The sequence below is a fragment of the Morus notabilis genome, unplaced genomic scaffold (genome assembly GCF_000414095.1).
Source record: "Morus notabilis unplaced genomic scaffold, ASM41409v2 Scaffold1173, whole genome shotgun sequence".
In the NCBI taxonomy this organism is placed as follows: Eukaryota; Viridiplantae; Streptophyta; class Magnoliopsida; order Rosales; family Moraceae; genus Morus; species Morus notabilis.
This window is the reverse complement of record NW_010363664.1, coordinates 28,850-48,186: the sequence shown is the minus strand read 5'-3', so window position 1 is coordinate 48,186 and position 19,337 is coordinate 28,850. Positions and strand designations below refer to the sequence as shown.

General features: G+C 33.5%; 3 protein-coding genes across 4 annotated transcripts; 1 reads left to right on the top strand and 2 right to left on the bottom strand.

Moving 5' to 3' along the window:
* Positions 1 to 1,367: 1,367 nt before the first annotated feature.
* Positions 1,368 to 2,842, bottom strand: LOC21388552 (immediate early response 3-interacting protein 1). Of its 2 annotated transcripts, XM_024169921.1 has the most exons (3): positions 2,718 to 2,842; positions 2,540 to 2,597; positions 1,368 to 1,763 (listed from the first exon to the last, which is right to left on the bottom strand). In XM_024169921.1, the coding sequence occupies exon 3, from the start codon at positions 1,757 to 1,759 to the stop codon at positions 1,526 to 1,528; it is 234 nt and encodes a 77-aa protein (XP_024025689.1). In that variant the 5' UTR covers positions 1,760 to 1,763; positions 2,540 to 2,597; positions 2,718 to 2,842; the 3' UTR covers positions 1,368 to 1,525. The 2 variants fall into 2 exon arrangements, with proteins under 2 accessions (XP_024025689.1, XP_010103090.1); XM_010104788.2 differs by lacking the exon at positions 2,540 to 2,597 and having other exon boundaries at positions 2,718 to 2,834.
* An 866-nt stretch (positions 2,843 to 3,708) lies between these two features.
* Positions 3,709 to 7,380, bottom strand: LOC21388550. The gene is made up of 7 exons (XM_010104786.2): positions 6,974 to 7,380; positions 6,740 to 6,816; positions 6,491 to 6,625; positions 6,099 to 6,153; positions 5,886 to 5,973; positions 4,174 to 4,272; positions 3,709 to 4,093 (listed from the first exon to the last, which is right to left on the bottom strand). Exons 1-7 carry the CDS (start codon positions 7,276 to 7,278, stop codon positions 3,947 to 3,949), a joined length of 906 nt encoding a protein of 301 aa, XP_010103088.1. The 5' UTR covers positions 7,279 to 7,380; the 3' UTR covers positions 3,709 to 3,946.
* Positions 7,381 to 10,350: 2,970 nt separating this feature from the next.
* LOC21388549 (glucosidase 2 subunit beta) lies at positions 10,351 to 19,114 on the top strand. The gene is made up of 16 exons (XM_024169918.1): positions 10,351 to 10,686; positions 10,843 to 10,959; positions 11,211 to 11,306; positions 11,901 to 12,140; positions 13,487 to 13,704; positions 13,969 to 14,064; positions 14,198 to 14,290; positions 16,609 to 16,936; positions 17,043 to 17,147; positions 17,229 to 17,330; positions 17,412 to 17,469; positions 17,593 to 17,661; positions 18,186 to 18,273; positions 18,499 to 18,560; positions 18,640 to 18,691; positions 18,772 to 19,114. The coding sequence occupies exons 1-16, from the start codon at positions 10,569 to 10,571 to the stop codon at positions 18,832 to 18,834; spliced, it is 1,905 nt and encodes a 634-aa protein (XP_024025686.1). The 5' UTR covers positions 10,351 to 10,568; the 3' UTR covers positions 18,835 to 19,114.
* The last annotated feature ends 223 nt before the right edge of the window (positions 19,115 to 19,337 follow it).

Here is a 19,337-nt window from a genome sequence, read left to right as displayed (position 1 = left end):
TTCAAGTTTTGACTCACTCAAACACAAACTCAAAAAAATTCTTATATCAAACCATAACTCAAATTTACACAACCAAACACAAACTCAAGTTATAACTTCAACTCAAATTATAACTCAAACTCAATTCAAAATTTACACTCAAATTACCTAACTCAAAAACGCCAAAAGAATAGGCCCTAACATCGTAGCCATCAATCTTGTAATTGGAGTCGTGTGATTAATGAAAGTTACATGAAGAATAAACAACACAATGAATTGGTAAACTGTTCTAATTTACATCACATCACTAGAATTCTATGACAGGAAATTTAAGAAATACCTTACTAGTAGAACATAATTATAATCGTCAATCATATTAAAGCATCTTCAACTATGTCAATTATTTCATGTCTTTAGTCAAAATGATTAATGATTTATGTTTTTTTTTTTTTTTTCTCCTCTCCAACCATTAATCAAATGATTAACTCTTTTAAAAAATGCATTTCATACTAGACAAATATAACTAACCAGAGGAACTAGATATTTAATTTTTCTATTACTTTATCCTTTCATATAGTAATAAATGCAACATTTTTGAATTTAATAAAAGTATTTACATTTTAAATTCAATAGATATTAAAACAATCTATGTGTAGTTAAAATAGAGTGTATAGTTAGAGTGGCTCACTCAAAGGCCAAATATTGCTAACTAAAATAGCTTTCTATCTATTCAATTAAAATTTAGATAATTCCCTTAAAAATGCTCTTAGTAATTAGTATTATATAAATTAAAAAGGTAAGATAATTCAACAGAACTTGATGAAAAAATGACAGTTCAAAAGTTAGAACTGTGCTCTACGGTTACCCTACCTAAAATTCTCCCAATTCTTTGGATAAAGTGAAGTAAACATATGCTGAATGTAGGCCAATTAATATTCATAACAAAGAGGGGCAAAACCAGGAGAGAGATTCAAAAAACTAGGGAAAATATGTAAGCAGCAATCTGGTAAAACTCATAACTTCTCTAGACATTCAGAAAACTAGAGAACACATTAGCAACTAGATTCTTCCATTTTACTCAGAGTCTCAGTACATGAAAGAACTTAACACTGAAAAGAAGTCAAATAAACAAATAGAGAGAGAGATCGAAATCAGAGTAGGGCAAGAATAGTCTGATGAATAGACCGGAAAGTTGTTTCTCTGCTCCATATTAAGTACTGAAGAAACAATACCTTTAACTTTTTTTTTTTTTTTTTTTTTTGAATTTCACAATTGATTCTTGCTGATGAAGGCAAAAATTGACAACCTATTATTAGTGGTGTAGATTGACAAAGTATTTATCCATTACTACATCCTCAACTCAAGAACTTAGCTAATGACGGGATTTGTTTCAATCAAAAAACAACATTGTACTCAGTTTAAAAAAGAAATTAGCCAGTGATGGAATTTTTTCCAGTCTCATGAGTTAGAGACACTAATAGAAGCTGAAAAGTGACAAATACAGTTTCATTTAGACATAAAAATCCATATCTCACCTCACTTAGCATCATCCGGATACCAACTTTATAACAACACACAAGGAGTTGAGCAGTATCAGAGGAAATCTCAAATACTGGGTTGCATAGATAAGACCTACAATCTGTCCCTTGAATGACTTAGTCTTTCCCACCGAGAACTCCGAGAAGCTCCATCCTCTGGGAGCAAGGAAGCGGTCCTCATTCAATATCGCTAGTGCATTCGCAAGAAGCAAGAAGCCCTCAAGTAGTGTCCACAGACCCATTTACCTATAGCAAATTAGAGTTTATTCAATCCAATAGAACCTTCAAATGACCATAGTTTGGCCCATTCAATAACAATGACAGTAAAATCTTCAAAATGGTGGTGAACTATCAGGATCTGGCAACAAAGATTACCGGACGGCAGGGATTTAGATTTTTTCAGCACAGAAAATACTCTGCATAAACTTCATTAACTGAGAGTTCCCAAGCTAAAAAATAAGTAATGCAACAAAAAATTTTGAACCCCATGAGACTAAAAAACTACAGTCATATCAAGAAATATGCTTATTAGATTTCATGAACACAAGAATAGCCCTCAACAGGAAAACCCATTAGGTTGTGAGGTGAAGAACATGCACAAATACACAAAAGAAAATCATAAGAGGCAATACCAACAAAAGCATATCTTTGTATTTTTGCTAATAACCATAGCATAACAGTGTCGTATTTGCTTCAAAAAACGCATAAAGCAAAAATTAACAGATGCATTTAAAGAAAATTCGCCACAAGAGATTAAGAAAAGAAAAGGGAAAAAAAAAACACACACAAATATATAAAATGGTAGATTTAAATCACTTAGCCCTCTTATAATTGCATCGTTACAAGTTCACGTTTACGGGTCTCCAGAGATCTATTAATTTATATACATTCTATTATTTTATTTTATTTTGTTCATCAACCTTCTGAGAATATTTTTCATTTTGATGTTTATGTTGCAGCAAACAGTTACACAAGAAAGGAAGCAAAAAAAAAAAAAAAGGAAAAAAAAAAGGAAATCTCACAGTATCCACTATGCTAACGTGATTGAAGAAATTAGAGTGTGAATCTGAAATACTCTCGCTGGCAAATCCAGAAGTTGAAGCCAAAAACGTTGAAAAACCACTCAGAACTCAGAAGAGGATAATTCAACAAGACAAAAAAGAAATTAAAAATTAAAAATGGAGTTCCTGAAGCGAGAACCTGGATCGTCAAAGCTTGGAAATATAAATGAGAGCGATCGATCTCTCTCTCCTCTTTGCAACTCGAACCAAGAGAGAAAGAAATATGGATCAAAGGTTGAGATGAAGAGGACAGGGTTGGAGAGTGAGGAGTCGACCGTCGAGATTCAAGACAGGTTTAATTTCACTTTTGGCCCCTTAATTATGTTATTTATCTTATTTTGGCCCCAAAAACTTAAAAAAAATGAAAATATTGCTAAACTTATCCTGAATGCATAAGTATTAGGGGTATCAATTTGTGTCACGTGTCATGTTTTGATAATTTTTTTCTAAATTTGCAATCAATCCGAATACGACCTGTGACACGAAATTTTTTAAAAACCGCAACACGAACACGACACAACCACTTTACGGGTTGACACGACACGACACGAAAATAATCCGTGACACGAAATTGACTAATATAGTTATCCTGAATGCATGAGTATAGATTTTTAACTCTTGTTATTAATTAATACATTTTTTATTAATATAGTTATTTGATTAAAAAAGATATTAATAAAGATTAAGAGGTAAAAATTTAGCAGAAGACATGAAATTTTTTAAAATTTATTATAAACGCCTTTAACCAAAACATTTATCAATGTCACACACTCCCTAAATTTTGTAACTTTTTACATAAAATGATCGAAATACTCAAACAATCTTTGTCATTAATTTATTTATTGCATTAATCTCAACCCCTTGATAATGTTATTTTTTTTGACCTTTCAACTGCTAGTTAGTTCTAAGTTGTGATTCACTAAAAAATAAAGGAGTAAAAGTGCTAAAATCCCCATTAAAAAGTAATATTACTCAATTAAGTTGAATAATAAGCATATTACCCCATTAAAAAGTAATATTTAGGTAAAGGTGATTAAGTTTTTCAACTTGAGAGTCATTTTTTTTTTCCTATTCTATTCTATTTTATTTATTTTCATGAGAAATGGGTGAGATTGGAGTCGAGAGAGGGCTAAAGAAAAAGGATATATTAGTATTATTTGACTGTCCACAATACAGAATCCATATACATTACACAACATTTTTCATATTAGTCCCAATATAAAAATTACTTCCTTGGAAAGTTTCCTTGCCAAGCAAGTAAGCCTTTAAATGTAGGCTCCACTTTGAAGTGGCAAAAAATAAATAGTAAAATTATATGTCAATGGTTCGCAAGACCTACAGACTAATTTTACTCCCAGTTGAGATTCTTCATTCCACGGAACTAACCGCTTTCTGCTTATCTTCCAAGGCCAGAGGTAGACCAGTTTCTTCAATATCTTTGACAAAAGTTCTAAGACAACCGTTGATAACTCGCGGAGCCGCTCCGTCACAGAATCGTTTTGCAAGATCCACGGCCTTGTCAATATAACCATACATAAATACAATTACACAAATGGTAATGTAGATTTATAAAAGTTATAATTACAGAAGAATACCTCGTTAATGACAATCTGGTGTCGGGTTCCCAGCACTGATATTTCAGACATTGCTAAATGAAGAATACAGAACTCCAAAATTCTTCCGGCAGGCTCATTCTGTAGACATAAATGATCAAAGCACGGTATTCAGCCAAAAAAAAAAAAAAAAAAAGAAGATCGATCAAGCATGTTGGTAAAGGTTAGGTGACACTTTAGCAATTAATGGAAGAAAACTATTAAAATAAATATTTTCTCAGGCCAAATCATATAAAGGAAACTGGGAAAAAAGAAGAAGCTCCGTTATATAATTGGAGATGTCATGACCAGCAAGAATATAAGGCAGTAATTTAGTAGTCTGCTTGAAAGGAAATTTAATAATGAATTTGAAAAGAAAAGGCTGCTCCAATGAGAATTTACAAGGTTATCACGCTTTCCAAAAGATGATCATTTGTTTTTGGACTAATGACAACTAAATGCTTTCAACTATTCATTAAAAAAACTTAATGCTATCAACTACTATAGATTATGGTATTTTAATACAACTATAAGTTCAGGCAGCAGAATGAGTTGGGTAAGAAATGCCCACAAACTTTAAAAAGAATGCAAGGTTTACTACTTAATGATGCAATTACACAATTTCCATGCAGAACTACTTCGAGCCAGTAGTGAGTCAATAACTAACTAACTATGGGCAATTAAAAGTTTTAATATGGATGTCGACGTGATATTACCATTCAGTGTCAACTCACAGATACAAGAAGTCTATGGGTGGTTTAAGAAACACAGCTCGAGCATAAAAGTATATAAGCAAACTTCAGAATGAAAGAAATAGGATATACAACCAGGAATGCGTGAGTAATCCCGGCAGACAAATATAGAAATACACAGAAGAACATGGAACGGAAACTATAGTTGCTGTTTTAATCTTCAAATTTATATTGTTATGCTTCTTCTCATACACCTTGTCATTTCTTCCTCCTCTCCAGATCATAAAAATATATGCATCACCATTCCATGCACATTAATGATGGAAGAGGCCCAAAGAAAGCAGGCAAATAGAAGGCCGAAAAAGAAAAAAGAGCAAAGCATAGCAAGACATATGCCCCAAAAAACAAAACAACAATCGTTGCGAAACTATAGTTGGTGCAACACTAGCATCTATAAACATTCCTCGTATGAGGATGTTGAACACAACACTGGGATAATAAAGCTACTTTTATTAAATTAAAAGCACTTAATATATCAAGATCCTAAATTACACACAACCAAGAGTACCCACAACTTACACTAAAAACTGGACTTTTTCTCTCACACTACAAAGCACTCTCACATTACACTAATTGCACACAACACTCACTTCTTCAATTTGCCGTGGAATGGAGTGAAGGCCAAAGGCCTTATTTATAGTTAAAGTAAGCTTTTAGATTATTGACACTTGGAATGATCCAAGACAATTGGGAGCTTTCCTTGAAGCTTCCTGGCGTGATGTTAACGCGATCGGCAAGCTTTTTTACTTGATGAAAGCTTTGTGGGCATATAAACATTAATATTGGACTTTGTAGCTATTGAGCCTTATTGGGCCGGAGTTGATCTTCAATTTAGGAAACAATGGTTACTCATAAGTGCAGTGTTCATCATAGTGTATTATACCTTCCAACAAGGATTGTGCAAAAAAAGTAAAAACGTTCAAAAAACTAGAGCTCTACTAATACAAGAGAAGTGTAGTATACCTTCCAATTTGGAGGGGCAACTTTGTCAATGACAATGACGTGACTGTCCCATTGATCCGAGACTGCAACTAAAAGTTTCCTCGTTAAACTGTAATGAAAACGTTAATACGTAATTAGTTTCCCTTTTAACGTAATAGACACGCTCCACCTCTGATAAATGAGAGCTTTAATACATGATGAACTTGAACGCAGATTAGATATTAGTAGGCTTACCGCAGAATGAGTTTACTGTACACCAACTTCGGAGGAGCTCCAAGGACCTCTGCTTCTGAGGTACGAACAAGACAAAGTTAATGCCCTGACAAGAGTCACATAACGAGACGGAAAACTACAACAGCTAAAACTCATTACAACCATCCTTTCGAAGCTTAGAAAACTGGTAAAAAAAAAGTTCTGGCATAAGAAGTAGCAAAATATGTTCTTGTAGATGCCTCAACGAATTCTATCTCATTTCAAGTTCTTCTTATGAGCATCCACATTTGTGAAGTGAAGTCCATTACTCCATAGAGTTAGCCTCTAACATCATCTTACAAATCAACTTCTAAAAACCCTTCAGACTTATATACTCATTACTTCACTTTGAAGAATCAATGAAACACACTAACCAATGTCAGATTCCTTCTTATCATTGCGCGTAAGTTCCTCTTCCTCTTCAAGAGTCTCTACTGTAACAGGAGGCCCTCCAAAACTCATGTGGTTGTACTGCAACAACGATTCCTTGTCGAACTCATAGCCGGGTTCTGAGAAAACACAAGAGAAACCAATTCTTTTATGAATTCAAAGAAATTCGGTGAGGAATTTCAACAAACAGAACATGGGCATTGCATAACATAACATAATACAATAACTGTCACCTCGACGGGCGTTGATTCTCTTCTCGAATAACCGAACAGGGTCAGACCCTTCTAAACAAGACGCGTAAACAATGGACCTGAATTTTTTTGTAAAAAATGGACCTGAATTTTTTTCAATTTTAATTTTTGAAAAAAAAAAAAAAAAAAAAAAAAAAAAAAACTCAGATTAAAAATATCTTTAAGGCAATAAAATAAAAGAATAAAAAGAAAGTGAGAAAGTGGAATATTACTTACAGAGCAAGTTCACGGGCGGCTCTGGGGCTGCAGAACCTGCCGAAGCGGTCGGTCTTAGGCAAGGCGTCTGAGGAAGAGGAAGTGGAATTGGAGTTGTGGGTGTTGGGTGTTTCCACGAAGAATGTGGAGCTGCGAAGAGAGGCTCTGGGGCAGAGGAGAGAGAGAGACTGAGAAGAAGAAGAGTGAGGAAGAGAGAGAGAAAAGGAGAGAGAGAAAGAGAAAGCGGGAGAGAAATGGAGTGGTTGTCTGAGTCTGAAGGTGGGAAGAGAAGAGGTGGTGGAGCTGAGAAGAGAAATTCCCTCCATTGTTGATGAATGTTTCCGAGGAGGAGTTTTGGATAAATGGTAATGTAGAGATTAAAAAAAAAAAAAAAAAGAAGAGAGATTTTAAGGGGGTTTTGCAAATTGCTTGCGTTCCTTGCGTCATCAGCTTAATTGAGATTCATTACTCAACATTGGTTACTTCATGTCGTTTGTCGACAGAGAATTTCGGTTTTATTTTTTTTATTATTCCAAACGACATGACTTGTCTTTAACGGAGCAAGAAAACACTGAAGAAATAAATAAATTTTAGAGAAAAAATGAAAACAGAAAAGATTAAATTTTAGGACTAAAATAAAAAATGGTAATTAAAATGAATAAAAATGAGTTTTTAAGGTAAAAATAACTAAGACGGAAAAAAAGTTTCAGTGGAAAAATTAAAGGAAGGATAAAAAAGGACCTAAATAAATAAATTTTAGAGTAAAAAAACCAAAATGAAAGCAAAATATAATTTTAGGATAAAAATATCAAAATAATAAAAAATGACTAAAATGAAAGAATAAATAAGTTTTAGGGCACAATGGGAAAGAAATATATAAGTAGGTTAACATCTATAAAAAAAAACTAACTTGGGTAAATGAAACAAAAAAATTAGAAAGAAGGCCAACAATGAAAAAATATAAAACTCTAAGGAAAAAAGAAAAAGATAAGCTGAAAAGGAAAAAAAAAAGCATCAAAAGAAAAAAAAATGTGAACAGTGTTTTCGACCAAATCTGTGCGTTTTGGTCGAAATATTGTTCATTTACATGCACAGAGGCAGTGCATGGCTCAAATTTTATATTTGAAAAAATTGTTAAATTTTATTGGGTATAAATTTTTATCTCTTACTTTTAATTAATATCTTTTTAATAAATATAATTATTTAAAAAAATGATATTAATTAAGAATAAAGAATAAAAGTCTAGACTTATGCAGTTTAAAAACTATATTGATATAAATTAGCCCCCACTAAAATTAATCTTCTGGCTCCTAATATAAAATTAAGCTTATTAGCCCCTCCGACATAAATTTTTTTGACTTCGTCACTGTTTATTTGAACAGTATTTATTGATCTTCCTATATATGTATAGAGACGAAGATCCATTCTCTGTCCCTAAAAGCTTTATAGCTAGGGATGACAATTTTTCATGTTAATCCATTTATCAGTGGGGACCCATATTAAACGAGACAAGAAAAATCTGTTTTAAATGGATCCAGATTAAAAACGTATTAAATTTTTAACCCTTTGCGGATCACGGGACGGGAACATGTTTAGAGATTCTCGACCTTATGTTGTGTTTATTTGCGCCGTTTAATTACAGCCTATCTTTAAATTAGATATATTATGCATAATATGTTATAGTATATAATTTTAAGTATATTATTTTATATGAAAATTTAGAACTACATTTCTTTTATTTTTAACTTAATGTTTTTCTAGCAAAAAGAAATAATTAATGTTTTGTATGTTTATATTGTTTAATTATTTATTAATTTATTTATTTTACAATGAAAATAACTAATCGGGTAATGGGACACTACGAATATCTTGAATCAGTGATGGAGAAATCCGCCTTGTAACCCACGGATTCATGAGGCAGATACACTAAAAACTTGTTTGGTTGGGGGATTCGTCCCCTGATTCGAATCATGGTTCGTGGTTCACTACAGTATTTTCTCTCACAAAAAATAATTATAATCTATGAACTAAACGTCCTCTAAGTGTTTTTATTTGTGGGATGGGTTGGCGAGAAGACCACTTTACTCTAAATCTGTCCCGTTGCCATTTATATTTATAGCTTATTTTTTTTATCATTATTTTCTTAAAAATTTATTATGGTAGAAAAAATAGTAAATAGAGTACAATTAAAAGGCAAAACGTTTTTAATGGAGTGAATTCGACAAAAAGAAAATATTTAGTGGTATATATGAAAGAAATTTATCTAAAAAATTACGGAAAAATAATATGGCAGAGACACATTTTAAAACAAATATTAAAATTAATTAATTATAAAAAAAATAATTGATAAACATTTTCTGGTTTATTTTAATGTTATTTATTTATTAGATAGTTCTATTAAACTTTTAAAGAGAATGATGAGTTAAGAAAACGAACTAATCTTCTATTTTTTGTAAATTTTATTTTTGCCCCTCAAATTTTAAGTTTTTTGTTACCTTGTCCTCTAAACTTTAAAAATCTATTTACACACCTTTAAATTTTAAAACATTATTAACTTTGTCCTTTTTATTTATTTAATTAACAAATTTAATGACATGACAACTATTAAAGGGATAGTTTAATGCACTATTTTCATAAATATTCTAAAGTATGTGCCCTATTTTAAAATTTCTCATGATACATCAAAATATATTAAAATGTCCCTAGTCTATAGAAAATATAATAAAATAACGGTTTTACTGACGTAATATGTTCCCTAATCATGGAGAAAAATACTGTCCCTACCATAGACTTGCCCTTAAAAATGTTGTAGTTTTTTTAAAGGTTAAAAATTTTGGGGTTGTTCTTTTACAACAAAACTCAGAAATAGTTTAAACTCAAGTTATAACTTTATTCAAGTTCACGTTCTTTTAAGTTCTAACTTTATTCAACTTTATCCGTTTACTTCACCGATTCGAGTTTAGAATTTGAGTTTTACTACAGTAAAAAGTTCTCAGAAACAGTCACATCTAACTTTTTTTTATAGTAAAAAGCTCTTACATAAAATCACATCTCAACTTGAATTACAAACTCGAATCAACAAAGTGAACAGACCTTAACTTAAAAATTACATTCAAGTTACACTTAAAAAAACAATCCCTTTGTATTATGACGCACTATAGTCTAAAGGATGAAAATGTATCTTTTCCTTTTTCAAAATGAAAAAAAGGTACGAAATTATTGAAACTTTTTTTTATGGTGAAATTAAATTATTGACCTCTAAAGAAAGATAAAAGGATGGAAAATCATTCCACGTGATGACGTGAAAAAGGGTAAAAGGGTCGTTTAGTTCATGCCGGACTGTAAGAAACAGATGAACGACGTCGTTTCCTCGCTCTAAGCCTAATAATAATCACCCCTTTTCTTTCTTCAGTTCCAGTTCTTCCTCTCCATCTCCGTACTCGAAAGTTACTAAGAACTGCAAAATCCCCATTGACTCTCTCTGATTCTCTGCAACATTCATCTCTAACCCATGAGCTAGGGTTTATGGCCGAAGAAGCATAACAACAACAATTAAGGAGATTCAAGCTTTATTATACAACACGAATCGACATTAGAAGAAGAAGAAGCAAAGAAGATGAAGAAGCTAAGCGTTGTCCTCATTTCTCTTGTGATTTGCCTTCTCATTGCAGCTTCCACTGTCAGATCGGCTTCTTCTCCTCCCAAATTCCAGTTTCTCGGAATCGCTCCCGAAGGTTCGTACCCCAAATTCAATTTCTTCTCCTCTAATCTTATTAGATTTTATTTATAATTTTGTTTTGTTTTTGTTTTGTTTTTTTTTTCGTTTTTTGTAAATGTTATGAGAAGAATGATGATCGGCTAAATTGGGGACTTCTGTGGGTTTGTCTCAGATGAGAAATACTACGAGTCGTCGGAATTTATAAAATGTAAAGACGGATCCAAGAAATTCACCAAAGCTCAGCTCAACGATAACTTCTGCGATTGCGTCGATGGCACCGACGAGCCTGGTTTCATATTTTTCCTCTTAACCAATTTTTTTTTCCTCTTCAATTTGGTTACATTAACTGATCTTAACGTAGTTGTGGAATGATTATTTAAATTGGTAAAACAATTTTATTGGAATATGATGATTGTGGGTATTGGATCGCCTGCTTACTCTTGGATGGTTAGAGTAGCTGAGTGATTTTGTTCTTTGATTGTGAAGCTTTCTATTTTTTTATTTTTTTTTAATTTTTTTATTTTTATGGGTGGTTTGTAGGAACATCTGCATGCCCAAATGGAAGATTCTACTGTCGAAACAAGGGACATGTTCCTCAAGTATTATTCTCTTCAAGAGTGAATGATGGAATATGTGGTGGGTAGTTTCAGACCATTGACATCTGCTTCTCCAGTTTTCAACTGCTCTTAGAAATCGAAAATCTCTTAACCCATTTTACCTTGTCCTTGCTTTTCTAGTTTTCTGAGTACTTGTTCACAGTGGATTGTGCTTCCGTAGAATCTGGGCAGGCTCAACACTAGTTGAAGCATTAGGCATTAAACTCAATAAAAGAAGGAGAAAAAGAAAAAAAGAAGAAGAAGAATTTTGAAAAATTAATAATATGAGAAAAAGGATCAATACCAAAACTTTGGCGATTTGTCTCTCTGGGATTGAGGAAATGGAGTTTCAGATGGAGAATGCTTAAAGATTGATGCGGCAGTTGCTCAGTATTGAGGCCTTGCAATGGCAACTTGAGCCGGCAATAGTATACTGTGTAATGTCATCTATTGATAAAAAGAAACTCTTATCAAAGAACAAAAATTCATGATAAGAGAACTTTTTGGTGTGTAATTTAAATGCTACCAACAGCCAGGCAACACGAATCACGATTGTAAAATTGTTTGTGGATTGCTATTTATTTATAGATCCTTTGTCATGCTCTAATTTGTTTTAACTGGTTCTCAATCTCAGACTGCTGTGATGGGAGTGATGAGTATGACAATAAAGTAACTTGCCCAAATACATGTTGGGAGGCTGGGAAAGCAGCTAGAGACAAGCTGAAGAGAAAGATTGCAACTTATCAAGAGGGGGTTACTATAAGAAAGCAGGAAGTTGAACGGGCAAAAGCAGTTACTGCTAAGGATGAGGCAGAATTATCAAAGTTGCAAAGTGAAGAGAAAACACTTAAAGGGCTGGTCCAACAGCTTAAAGGTTTGTCATGACCTATAATTATGACCGCTTTAGTATTTTACTTGTTTTTAACTATGTTTAGTTTTGATCTTTCTCATAATTCTTGTTTAGTGTACGGATTCTTTGGATCTACAAATTGGTGAATATATGTTGAAATATATCCTACTATGTGGAAAAACATCTTTAGTAAGTTTCAATAGATTTTTCATGCTTAAGTTGGTTGCTTGTCCTCTAGTAGAGCTTTTAGGTTGACTAAGGTTTTGCATGAATTAAAAAGCTATAGTCATAGTCCCATTTTGGAAACTTTACATGTAATTGCAGAAAAAGCTGTTGTCTATCTAGGTTACAAGTAGGCTAAATGTTCGATTAGGCGCTTCTCTAAGCGAGTCTTGGTATATTGATCCGGAATGGATATCTACAAGATTCCACCCTTTTCCCATAAAGTGGTGAGACCCATAGATTTTTTCAGATATCCTAATGTTAGACCAAGATAGATTAGAGAAAGAGATAGAGAAGAAGAGAAGAACTAAGGGAAGTAGAAGAACTTAGAGAGAAGAGAATTGTAGAGAGGAAACATTTGTATTTAATAATATTCACCAAGGTCTGAAGTGAAAAATACAAATACTAGGTCTATTTTCAGATGCATAAAACTCAATAATAAGATAAACACAACCAAATAATGAATTACAGTTGGATAAACTTGAATAGTCCTAACAGATAAACTCATATTTTACCTTCTTAGTATTTATGTATTCGTTCCTCATCACATCCATTGATTTTTTTTTAAATTTTTTTATTTAACTGAAAGCATTTTGTTTTGTATTTTTCAAAACCAACCACCAAGCTTGCCTAGTTGGGAAGCATGTTAACCAGACCTAAAAGATTTATGTATCTAAATTGTGCGCTAATTGTCTACTTGTCGAAGGGGAAAGAAGAGTAGCGTGCCAATTTGTGTGTCATGATTAGATTGATTGATCCTTTACCTGGTACCAGTTCACTGCATAATTCACCAATCAAGTTCCTTGTGGCCAAATTTTGACTTGAAAATTTAGGATAAGGAACGACTTTGGCCATGCAGTTTTAGAGTGATCAGAAAGTTCTCTTCTCTTCTTGTGCCTTGGAATTTAGATAGCCCACTCAACGGTAGAGGCTAAAGTTGTGCTTGTCTTCTGTACAGAAGGTCAACAAAGTATAAATACTTTTGGCTATCATATGAATCTGTTTTTATTTTTCCACCTTGGCCATTTTTCCAATACTGAATGTAATTAATAAAATGCTACATATTCAGGTAGTTCTTTGGTAGTATACATGTTAGATTATAGAGCAGTTAATGAAAGACACGTAACATCATTTTTGCATCACCTCAGAGCGTAAAGAACAAATAGAAAAGGCAGAGGAGAAGGAACGCTTACGGAAAGAGAAAGAAGAAAAGGAAAAGAGAGAAGCTGAAGAGAAAAGAAAAGCTGAGTTGGAAGCCAAGCAGGAGAATGGTGAAGGTGTTACGAAAGCAGATGATGAATACAAAACCATAGAGAGTAAAGATGATGATAAGATAGGGTCTTTAGAGGGTTCTCCTTCGGATCAGGTTAGACTAGCTTTTCAGTTCATTTATTATTTCGCACTCACCCAGATACACACACACATCTTAGCTAATCAACTCTTTGGTACTTGTTTATTACACACCGGGACATTGCAATTCTTTGGTGTTTGTAATAATCTCCATGTTTAGCTATTGAACATAGCTGATCCAACTTGCAAGATGGATTTCCAGTTATCTGCAATTAGTCTATGAATGTAATTATGTAAATATTTTTTTTGCCTAGTTCTCACATTTGAGGGTTTCTAATAGGATACTATGGAGGACCATGATGCTTTAGCTGCTGAACATATACCTAGTGATGCTAGCGGAAATGAACAACCATCCTCCCTTCACGATGTGGAAGTGGTAACCAAAAAATATGTACATTATTTATTTTCTCTTCTCAAGTAAACATGTATGTAAAGAACTGGTGTTTGAGCTAGATTGCTTTTATGTTAGATTATTACACGATTCTGAACATGCTTCTGTCTGAATATAGCATCCAGCGAAAGAGATAGAAGAATCTGCAGCTATATCTGAATCTGGTCTTGATGTTGGAAGCAAGGTATCTCCTGAAGAATTAGTAAATACGGTATGTGTCCATAAACCAACTTTATTTATTGAGATTACGTATTTAGTTAATTTATAATTGCTTCATATGTACATGTAAGTTATCCAATATTAACTTGAAGAGTTTTTGTCTACCATATTACACATGAGCTTATAGATATGAATTTACTAACAGTAAATTCATATTTATAAGCTCATGAAAAAAATTATGAATTTACTGTTGGTGGTGACTAGTTATCTTTAGAAGTCCCAGATCACTGCATTTTGTTTTTCCTCTCTACTTCACGAGTAGATGATGCAACATGTGTGGAAAGGCTCGTCACTCTAACCTTTTCAGTTTCAGATTTGTTCCATGTATGACCTTTGGGTGGTTTTAAAGGTCACTACAGGGGAGCCTTGATTATAATTAATCTTATTTCTTAGTTGAATGAGCATGCGTTTTGTGGGCAGGTCAGGTAAAATTTCATGAGTTCTATGCAAACTTGCTAAGCTAAATCTAAAATCTCTATGAGTTCGGAGGGTAAAAGGAATGTTTAGTTCTGTTTTAAGTATATCTACTTTGTGACTACATACTTTCTACGTCGAGATTCTTTTCCCTAGTAGCTAAACACCCTAATCATCCAGGTCTCTTTGTTTTTGACAAAATTATTTCAATCCCTGGAATTTCTTGTTGGATGGTATATATAGGATCTATTTTGCATGTATCTTTTGTGCACTTGAGAATCTTTTGCTTTTTTAATTGAGGCCTAAGCAAGAGTTTCTGCTAGCACCTGTCTGATTTTGCTGCAGTTTTAAAGCGAGCTTTGATTTTTGGATAGCCCATGCTTTATAACGTAGCTAAGACACATTAAAAAAAATCCTTATACTTCTGCACCCAAACTCACCAACTTAATTTACACATGAGTAGGTTTGGAACACAAATTCTAATTCTTGTACCAACTTTGAGTTGTCATCTTTTCATTGGCAAACGCGGTCTCTTAATTAATGCAGCAATCTTTAAACAATTACCGATAGGAAAATGACAACTCAAAATTGGTATAAAAGTTGGGATAAGAGTTGGCGCCCCTAGCATTATTCTTTACACATTGTTGTTATGTATTTAAACACAATTGAATTTTTGCCTACGCCACTCCGCTTATGGTAACAATGTTATTTATTTTTCCCTGTGGTGCATATCAACTATTAACTTTTGGGGTCTTTTATCCCTGCTGAATTGTGGGTGTAATGAATTAATAGGCAAAAGGACCCTTAAATACTGAAATATGTTATTCTGAACCAGAGGAAGCTGTGTCTAGATGGACTTGTCATGAGACTATTATACAATATAACGTGTCTGGCGAAAATCATATAACAATATGATAGGTACTAGAACTGATTTAGAGCAAGAAACCCTAAGGCCTGTACAATTTCCCCTAAGTAGCTGAACTTCGAGAGCCAGCCAATCTCCCTTGCTTGGTTGTTCCAAGACTTCTTCCAGAATAAAACTCTCCACCCATTCTCTCTCCTTCCACTACCTATTTATATTTTTTTCCTTTATTCCCAACTCCCTAACAAATCCTTTAACAACTAACTCACAGCCCTCTGATATTACAACTGACTAACAAACTCAGCTTACCAACACTTACAAACCATCTAACAAACCCAACTGCCTACACGTGTACAATCATAACACCAATTCAGCCTACACATGTACAATCATAACACTAATTCAGCTTCTTCTCACATAAGTATAGCAAATTGCAGGCCTATCACAACACTGCATTGATGAGGGCTTCTATTTCCTTAATACAATTTGCCATAACCAACTTCATCATAAGGAACTCAGAAGCAGTACACCAGAAGTACTTATTTAATTCTTTGTGTTTTTAAAGTAAACATAGTTTACGGCTGGTTTTTGTATAAACTATAGCCACTAAAGTTTTTGTTTTTGTTTGTTCTTGTTCTTGTTTTTGTTATTGATTTTGTTTTGTTTTATTTTGTTTTTTGTTTTTTGTTTTTTTGTTTTTTTTTGTTTTTTTTTGTTTTTTTTGTTTTTTTAAACCATAAGTATGGTATGGCTGACCATGATGTATTGCCAGTATCCCACTCATATGTTATCAGATTGTGATACTATATATTTCCATTCGTGGAGATCTTATTTTATTTTATTTTTTCCATAGCAGCTTCTTAGGAAATTTAAACTATTTGCTTTTTGATGCGCCTTAAATCTTATTATGTTGTACTTGTCAGTCCGTGCTACTTTTTCGTGTTTTGGAGTTCCTTTTTTTTCCTGTTCATGAATGATTGTGATGCTATCTTTCACATGAGTTTATTGGTGCTTGCTTATCTTGATATCTTTAGGGCAATGATGTATCTGAAACTACCGAGGGATTATCGAAGGAAGAACTGGGTCGTCTTGTTGCTTCTCGCTGGACAGGAGAAGACACTAGGAAGCAAACAGAGAAGGTTGATGAAAAAGATAATGATCTTGAAGACAATGAAGGCACTGAAGAGATGCCAGACGACACACATGATCACGAAGATGATGGTTATGCTTCAGAAACTGATGATGAGCACCACAGATACGATGATGACATTGTAGAGGATGTAGAAGAAAACTATAAAGAGGATCCTCTTGATTCTAGTTCTTCGTACAAATATGAGTCTGACACTGAATCAGACTCGTCAGGTATCAGTTTGTTCTAAGTAAATTTTACGCTCCTTTTTTTAATTGCAGTTATGGCTATTTTAATTAGATTTAATTCTCATCTTACTGTCATGTTAATACATTTTAGACGAATCTTCCCCAAGTAGCTCTTCTTGGTTGGAGAAGATACAACAAAAGGTGCGGAACATTCTACAGGCTGTAAATCTTTTCCAGACTCCAGTGAATCAGTCAGGTAGCATTCCGGAGGTTTTAATTATCTGCATCTAAATTTTGGAAATAAGTATACTTATGTTTCCCATTTTGGCTTCCTTAGATGCTGCTCGTATACGCAAGGAATATGATGATTCCAGTGCTAAGTTGTCTAAAATACAAGGGAGAATATCAAGTTTGACACAGAAGCTAAAACATGATTTTGGTTAGTGTTTAATTATCTGCATTTGCAATTATGGCGTTAAAACTGACTTGGTTTGGCTAATTCGCGTTCCTCATATTGCAGGACCAGATAAGGAGTTCTATTCGTTGTACGATCAATGTTATGAAAGCAAGCAGAACAAGTAACACATTTTAGTATATTATTGCCGTTTCTTTATTACCATAGTTTGAGATTTTAATATGAAATACCAATTTCCTTTGATGTTACTTGTAGCTGACGTTGGTCTTATGGAAATCTTGGTTAGGTATGTTTACAAAGTGTGCCCATTTAAAAAAGCTTCCCAGGTAGAGGGACACAGTACAACTAATTTGGGGTAGGTATACTTGTGTCTACATTTGTTGCCTCTGATGTTCTTTTATGGCTCAGTAGCTGTTAAATAAACTGTGATTGGGTAATCAAATTTTTAGATGTCGTTCTCTTGTTTAGAACAAGGCAAGCACTTACAAAGATGCTCGGTTCTTTGGTTTTTTTTTTTTTTTTTTGGCCTAGTTTTGACTTGCGAGTCCAATACTCCAATCAGTTGAATTAATCTGCCTGCTGTATGTTGATAATTTTGCCTACTTTGTTTTATAGCTTATTGACTTGCATATAACTGCATTTTAAATCAGTTGAGAATATCGTTATTCTCTTCTTCTTAGTCTGGGGCACATCTTGCTAGAAACTTATGCTTTTTATCTTTATCTTCATTTTATAGTGCATATATTTTCATAAATCTGTCTCTTTTTTTTTTTGTTTTTTTGTTTTTGATAATAAACAAAATAAATCTTTCTTGTTCACTTTTGTTAACACTGCTACTTGCTTCTGTGTCTTTATTGCTCAAAATTCTGTTGCAACAAGGCGATGGGACAAATTTGAGGACTCATACAGAGTCATGGTGTTTTCAAACGGCGATAAGTGCTGGAATGGGCCTGATAGAAGTTTGAAGGTACGTTAAACGCCCTTCTTTTTTCGGTTGTTCGTAACTTATTGGTTCAGTTCTTTGTTTGAAGTGGAGTTGTTTTGTAGAATACTTTAGTTCACATACTTTATATTCATTTAATAAGTTCGTTATCTATGAGACAAATGTCCAATTCAGCGGTGAATTAAAACCACATTTGTATTTTGTTGTCCGTTTCATAACATATCTACATATGCTTTATTTCTCCTTCAGGTTAAGCTTAGATGTGGATTGGAAAATGAGGTTACTGATGTAGACGAACCAAGTCGTTGCGAGTAAGTTTTCCTCCCCCCTCTCTTTCTCTCTCTCTCTCTCTCTATTATTCTCCTCGCATTGTTTCATTTTTCATGGCAGATATGTAGCATTGTTGTCAACCCCGGCCCTATGTCATGAGGAAAAACTCAAGGTACGTTCCGATAAATTTTGAATGTTAACCCCCTTTCTCTTTCACTAGTTGTCTAATTCCAAGGATGATCGAATTGACAGGAACTGCAACATAAACTAGACTTGATGAACAAGGAACAACCACAGAGCCACGATGAGCTTTGAGTTCTCTCATGGATTTTTCCCTTCACCCTGCGGATAGATTATCGATTAATTTCCTTTTGGATGTAATAACTAATATGGGACATCTCCAGTGAGTCCTAAAGCGACACATTCAATTAGTGAGCTGAATTTTTGATTCTAAAAGACACTCATTGAACAATATTTACTTGGGTGGGGTAGGTTGAAACCTTTCTATTTCGGAAATGGATAGATTCTGTCTTACATTTTTCAAGTAAACTAATACAAGAATATTTTAGTACTAAATATTTAGGTGCCTGAGAATTAGTTTTCTTGTCATAAAAAAGAGGAGAAAAAAAATTTCTTCTGGTTTGCTTCATATTCTAGCATTTGTGTTTTGTATTCTACTTGGTTTTCTTCAGCTTAGGAAAACACCAATACATTTTGGATTATAACAAGGGCTTGACCAAAACTAATCACTCCAAAGGCGTCCTCAGTTTGGATTGTAGGCTGCTACTCAACTACATGAAGCCGAGCCCCACGATTAC